General features: G+C 55.8%; 1 protein-coding gene across 1 annotated transcript; it reads right to left on the reverse strand.

Annotated features, from left to right (window-relative positions):
* Positions 1–1,036: 1,036 nt before the first annotated feature.
* On the reverse strand, positions 1,037–5,941 carry AQP2 (aquaporin 2). Its single transcript, XM_081592605.1, has 4 exons — positions 5,582–5,941; positions 2,352–2,516; positions 1,885–1,965; positions 1,037–1,246 (listed from the first exon to the last, which is right to left on the reverse strand). Exons 1-4 carry the CDS (start codon positions 5,939–5,941, stop codon positions 1,037–1,039), a joined length of 816 nt encoding a protein of 271 aa, XP_081448731.1.
* Positions 5,942–6,617: the final 676 nt, after the last annotated feature.

The raw sequence follows: 6,617 nt of genomic DNA on the forward strand, positions 1-6,617 counted from the left end.
GCTGGGTGAGAGGGCTCACTTGCGAAACTGAGTGTCTCCTTTCAACAAGTGTCTAGTTGCAAATCTTTCCCCTCCCAAGATAAAGGCCAGGGGCCCACTAAGGCCTTTTGTTTTCTCTGCCACAGTGAGAGGCTAATCTCTCAGTCTGGAGCTCCCACCCCCACCCCACCCCCCTAGATGGGGTCTCAGGTACACCTGCTGGATATGCACAGACACACATATACCTGCTTCTTCCTGGGGCGAGGTCCTCTCTTAGGGCAGGAGGGAGGACCCTGGCCCTCAACTTCCCTCTCCCTGCTCCCATCCCAGGCCAATTCTGGGGGAGCTGTCTTCTGGTTGAAACCTCACTACCTCTAGTGCAGGTTCCTGGCAAATCTTAGGACCCAGGGCTGCAGCTTGGGGAAACTTTCCTGAAGGGGCAGAGTCGGGAGTGGAAATCAGTGCCTCCCTCCAGCCCTCTCAGAGTGGCCTCCACACCCTACTCTTCCCTTCTCCTGGGGAGAGCGCTTAGTGCTCCTGGGGACAGGACGCCTCTACTGCAGAAGACGTGGATTTATTGCAGGTGGGGAGGGAGGGGTCAAGAAGGGAGTGAGAGGTGATCAGCCAGGGCACACTTGCGCCAGCACAGGCACACCTGCTTACACTCAGGAGTGTGCACAGCCCTGCACTTGGGGACAGAGAGGTACTGGGGGACGAACACGCAAAAAAAACCTGGGGCACCTTTTCCAGCTCCCGTCCCCCAGCCCCGAGGCGCACTTGAGCGGGCTCTCGGAGGAGGCTTCTAGCTCTGCCCTGCCTCCCCAGCTCGGCGCCGTTGTCCCCAGCTCCCTGGCAGGCGCCGCAGGGTCCACTACTTGCTGCCCCACAGCCTCAGGCCAGGGGAATCTGCCAGGCTCACCGCGATGCCCGGGGCCCTGGCCGCTCGGCGCGTCTTGGAAGCAGCTACTGTGCCCTGGGGGCTGGCTTCGAGCCTGGGGAGAGGGGCTCTGGCGGGGTTGCGGGCGGGCGGGCGAGCTCCCCCAGCCCGTCCCGGCGCTCAGGCCTTGCTGCCGCGCGGGAGGCTCTGCGGGGAGTGCAGCTCCACCGACTGCCGCCGCCGCACTTCGCGCTCCTCCCAGTCGGTGTCGGGCTCCAGCCCCTTCAGCACCGCTAGGCGCTCCGACAGGCTCTTGGCGGGCGGGAACAGCACGTAGTTGTAGAGGAGCGAGGCCAGGATGCCGCCGACCAAGGGTCCGATCCAGAAGACCTGGGGGGCGAGAGAGAGGGCGGCTCGAGGGATGCTCTTCTCCCCACTGGCGTTGAAAGGGGGCCTCGCGCGGTGAAGGGTTATCAAATGCTCTTCCGTGTGAATAGTGAGGAGGAGCGAGCAGCTGGGAAGACTGTTAGTTGGGGGCTAATGGGGCGAATTCGGTGCGGACTCCCTGGTAACCTTGGACAACTTACTTGCCCTCTCTGTGCCTGTTTCCTCACTCTAATACCTAACGCCTAGGGTTGTTGTGAAAACTCTATGAGTCAATATTTGCAAAGCACTTAGAATAAGTCCTGGCACATACTAAGGAAGTACTAGATAAGTGCTAAATGATAGAAATATGTAGCCTAGTATAAATATCACCATTTATCGAATTCTAAGGCACTGCGTCATCTCTTTTAAACCAGTAACCTCACTTAATCTTTCCCCAAAGCCAAAGGAACAACCACTCTTATCCTCATTTATAGATGTAGAAACGGAGTCTCTGGCGTCAGACCTGAAAGGTGGACCCAAGGCTCCCCGTAGCCCCAGGAGGAGGATTGGGGGCGGGGTGGATTTGCTGATCCCACTGCTTTCCCTTCTAGTGGAGATGGCTTTCTGTGGGGAGGGGAAGACAGGGAGGTTTCGGCCATTACCCAGTGGTCATCAAACTTGCCAGTGACGACAGCTGGAGCCAGGGAGCGGGCAGGATTCATGGAGCAGCCAGTGTAGTGGATCTGCAATGGAGGCAGGAGGCAGGGAGGGGAGCTGGGTGAGGATGGGGCCAGAGTCTTTGTGCCCCTCTCCAGTGCTTGACCTCAACCTAAAGGGCACTCATGAATGGGCAATTAAGTTCATGCTATATTTACAGGGCTTGCTATTCATTTGAAGCTGGAGTGTTAGCTGTCCCTTTGTGGTGCCTGGGGGCCAAACCCTCTGGAGTATGTCCATGTGTCTGCCCTTCTTGGGAGGTCTGTGTATCTGTCCTTCTGGGGGTGTCTCTGTGGCTGTCACTTTCAGGGGTTCTGTGTATCTATCTTTAGAGCAGTCTGTGTATCTATGTCTTTGGGGAAGGTCTGTGTCTGTCCCTCCAGGGAGGCTGGAATCAGTGGCCATGACCTACCCCAAGGAGGTGGCCCAGGGCCACAGAGAACCCTATAGAGAGGGCAGGGGTGCCCACGTTGTCTCCACGGCGCTCGTCAGTGGAGGCGAAGATGCAGAGTACGAGCTGCAGTGTCAGGAAAAGCTCCACAGTAACGGCCTGGCCAGCTGTTGAGTTGTTGCTGAGCTGGGGACAGAGGAGGGGGTCACACTGAGCATGCTTCCCACATTGGTGTCAACTTCCTGCCCACCTGCAGCCCGGGACCCAGATAGGCTTCCGGGCACAATCCACCAGGGCGCACCAGCCACCTTAGTCCACACTACTGGGGGGTTCTTACTAGGCCATGGCACACAGGCAGGGGGATGGACACTACGACTGACTACTTGTGGTTCCCAGGCTAGAGGTAGGGAAACTGACTCCATAGCCCATTAGGTTTGGTAACTGGGATTGTGTGCCTGCAGTGTGAGAGGAAAAGGGTACTGAGATGTGGAATTTCTGTTTCCTGAAGAACAAGAAGGGAAGAGGTTTTGATTGCAGCAGGAAGTTTTAGGCCTAGTTATAGGAAGCCCTTCCTCGCTATTTAAGCCATAGGATACTGGTGTAATGAGAGGCCAGTGGTCTTTCCTCCTGTGGTCAAAGGGCTCCCAGGAACAGGATCAAGGGACTGGCTCAGGGGCTGGCGCTAGTGTGCTCCCTTCCCCCAGGGGTCCAGTGTACAACTATGCTTGTTCCCCTTGACCTTGCCTATTCCTACTGCGTTTCAGGTGTCAGTTTTGCCCTGTGGATTTGTTCTCTGCACATCCTGCACAGGTTGAGGTGGGGGTCCTGGAGCCCTGTACTGTGATGCCTCCACCCCCATGTGGGGTGTCCACGGTCCCAGCAGACCTTACTTGTAATAAGAAAACCTGGGGCTGAGTGAAGAGGTGATTTCATAACTCAGCCGCACCCAGTACTGGATTTCTCTCTGGATTCTGTTGTCTTGAACCCTACACCCTGCCTTCTGGGTCTGGGCACTGCGCTGGGTGAAGCTGGGAGAGCCCTGAGCTCCCATACTCCTTCTCCAGGCTCTGAACCCCCACCTTGGGTCCTAACCATCGAGATGGCACCCTTGGGCCTCTCTGGAGTCTAACCTCAACCCCCTCTCATCGTCCAAAGTCAGAGCCTATAATAATGGGGGGCAGTGAAGAGCTTTGGAGGCAGACACTTTGGAGCCTCTGACTTGCTGTGGGGCTCTATTTATTTCAGCCTCAGTTTGTCTTTCTGTAAAATGGGGATAGAAGAATGGATCCTGGAGGACTATGAGACAAATGGAAATGACAAAGGCAGAGCCCCAGCCCCATTCCCTGGTAAAGAGTGATCTAAAGGAGAGAGTATGGACATGGGTTCAGTGTCAGACAGCTCTGGGTCCATTTCTAGGTGCGGACACGGCTCTGTGATTTGAAACAATTGAATGCTGAACCTCAATTTTACCACTCAGAGTGGAGGATCACAGAATTCTCCTTACAGTGTTGTACCAAGAATGAGATGAAATCTGGCCTGCCACAAAGCAGATGCACATCACTGGTAAATTCTTGGTGGGCAGACTGGCTTTTCCAGGGGCTTCAGAGGACACCTGGGACAGCCATGGGGGTCATCTGGCTCTTGCTAGCCTCAGGACAAGTCAGTCTCACTGCTGCCCCATTCCAGCCACGAAGGTTCTCCCCAGGTCATCAAGATGGTAAATGCTGAGCAGAAACTCGGAGGAGCCTCCCAGACCCTTCCCTCCTGAGGGCCCCAGTCAACTATGAGATGATGGAAGAGCAGGAGGTCATGTCCTCAAGGCCTCTTAGCACTCCTGTTGCCCTGCTATTTGAAGAGATTTCCCAGCCACACATTCTGAGGCTTTCTTGACCATGCTTTCAGGAAGTTCCTCTTTCAGTCTAACTGGACCTCATCTTACTGTAAACGGAACTAATTTCATTCTCAGTGGAAATGATCAGACTCTCAGTCTATCCATCACAGTGGTCACTCTTGCCTTTTCTCAAACTTGAGCCCCCAGACTCATCATATTTTCCATTTTGAAGAGAGAAGTTCCCCAGTTGGGACACCCCTGCTCCTTGCATGAGGAAGGCCACCTATACGGGGGAGGGGATGGCCACAGAGACCATGCAGGACTCTTCAGAGACATCAGAGCTTTTATCCAGTGGCCCAGGGGTAGAGAAGGCCAAGAAATGCAGGAGATAGAGGCATGAAAGAAGCACTCACCTTCCTGGCTTGGAAGAGGAGCAAGAGTTAGAGCTGTGTTGAGGGGCACAGGCTGTCTCTTCCCATCCATGCCCTCAGATGCCCAGGCCTTGCCCAGACCCAGGAGAGGGAGAGGGCAGGAGTGTGGAGGGGGACGGGCCACAGCGTCACCCTCAGCTCCCAAGGCCACTGGTCATGTCATCAGCTCATGGGCTCTGGGGATGTTCTCCAAGGTCTGGAGAGACCTTGCCCCTTCAGCTTTGCCCTGGGTTCTGCTACTTTCCTTGATGTTGACAAACCGTAGAGCTTTTAGCCTGTCACTTCCCTTCTCTGAGCCTCTGTTTCCTCGTTTGCAAAACAAGGCTTAGATGGTGGCTCAAGGAGGGAACACTGGTGGGGTAGAGAGATCACAGGTTTTACAGTCAAGCCTGGGTTTAAAGACTGGCTTTGGGTACTTCCCCTTGCTGAGTCTCAGCTTCCACGTCCTTAAGAAATGGATCTTCTCATCCCTCCCTTACAGGTTGTCATAAGATATCCACATATGGCTCACATGGAGCCCCTGCTGTGAGCCCTGTACACAGTGGATGCTGAAGGAATGTTGGGTCCTTCTTCCCTCAGGAAGATGCTGGGGACTAGCTCTCTGAAGTTCCTTCCTCATAGTCTATTCATGTCTGCCTGGGGACTCTGTCCTCCCTGAGTCCTAGCACAGCCCTCGATGCAATGCGAGCATCAGGTCAACAGAGTCCTTGATGGGGCTCTCCCTCCAAGAGGCTGAGGGCAGAAGGTACCAGCAGACCCGTGGGTACCCAGCCGCTGCTCTGACATTACTGCTGCTTCCACCCTGACTCTCCTGTGGCAGCTATGTTCCTGGCTCCAGCATTTCTGCCCCTTCCCCACCCCACCTCTCTCTGTCTCTCTCTGTCTCCCCACCTAGACCCTCACCCAGATGTGGTCCCTCCCATCTCATTCTTCACAAGGGACTCCCCAGGATCTGCCCTTGTGGAAAGGACACAGTTCTGGCTACTCACGGCGTTGACAGCCAGGTCCCCTCGAATATCTGGTGGTGTGATCTCATGGAGCAGGGCGGCCCCGGCCACAGCCCCCAGCAGCTGGGCGGCCACGTAGAAGACAGCACGGAGAAAGGAGACGTGGCAGCCCACCAGGCAGGCCACAGTCACGGCAGGGTTGATGTGGGCCCCGCTGATGTGGCCCAGAGCCTGCACCAGGGTGCCGATAGCCAGGCCGAAGGCCATGGCGATCTGCAGCACAGAGGGCAAGGCCTGTGGCCAGTTGAGGGCTGAGCCGAGGCCAAAGAAGACAAAGAGGAGGGTGGCCAGGAACTCTGCGAGCACTGCCCTGGAGAAGGCTATGGACCGGAGTTCCCACATGCTGTGGAGCCTTCTGTGGGCTGGCCCAGGGGTCTCAGGGGCGGGGAGCTTGCAGCTCTCGTTCTCTCTCCGTCTGTCTGTCTCTCTCTCTCTCAGGGTCTTTGAGGAGGCTGGTCATGGGCATTTATAGGGTCCCTCCATCCTGAATTTGGACATGTGAGATGGAGGTGGAGTCTGGCCAATACCTTTTCTCCCCTGTGGCTGCCTCCTGCCCCCACCCCCTACCCCTGGGCATAGCATGCCTATCACCCCATCTAGGACTTCACAGCTGAATGGTGTTCCCCATTAATGAGCTCCAGATAGGGATTGACGTCCCCTAGTTTTCCGTGTTTGTTCCCTAGGTTATCCCAAGGCAGCTGCCCCAGGGCCTCCCCCGCCCCCACCCGTCCTATGGGGATTCTGTAGGACTTATGCTGCCAAACCCCTCTCTCTGATTCAGACTGTTGGCCAAGTCAGGGGCAACACCTTACAGAACTGACCATGAAACAGGGTGTGAGTGCTACCCCTTCTGGAGATCGGGACATTCTTCCTGCTGACTGACCTCCATCTTGCAGGGGTTGGAAAACAACTGGTTGGTGTGACATGAACCTTCCAAGGCATGAAGGTTTTGTGTCTCTCCTGTGTTTGCTTTCTTGCAGTCAGTCTTCCATAAATCATTAAGCTTCACTTGCTCCCT

This window comes from Giraffa tippelskirchi, chromosome 4 (assembly GCF_054371585.1).
Source record: "Giraffa tippelskirchi isolate mGirTip1 chromosome 4, T2T-mGirTip1v1.2.pri, whole genome shotgun sequence".
NCBI lineage: Eukaryota > Metazoa > Chordata > Mammalia > Artiodactyla > Giraffidae > Giraffa > Giraffa tippelskirchi.

Excerpts from the sequence above, each read along its gene's own strand:
- AQP2 (XM_081592605.1), bottom strand. The coding sequence starts at position 5,941 with ATGTGGGAACTCCGGTCCATAGCCTTCTCCAGGGCAGTGCTCGCAGAG. Across the intron at positions 2,517-5,581 it reads GGGACCTGGCTGTCAACGCC|CTCAGCAACAACTCAACAGC; the intron begins GTGAGTAGCCAG and ends CTCTGTCCCCAG. Across the intron at positions 1,247-1,884 it reads GCAAGTTTGATGACCACTGG|GTCTTCTGGATCGGACCCTT; the intron begins GTAATGGCCGAA and ends CTCGCCCCCCAG.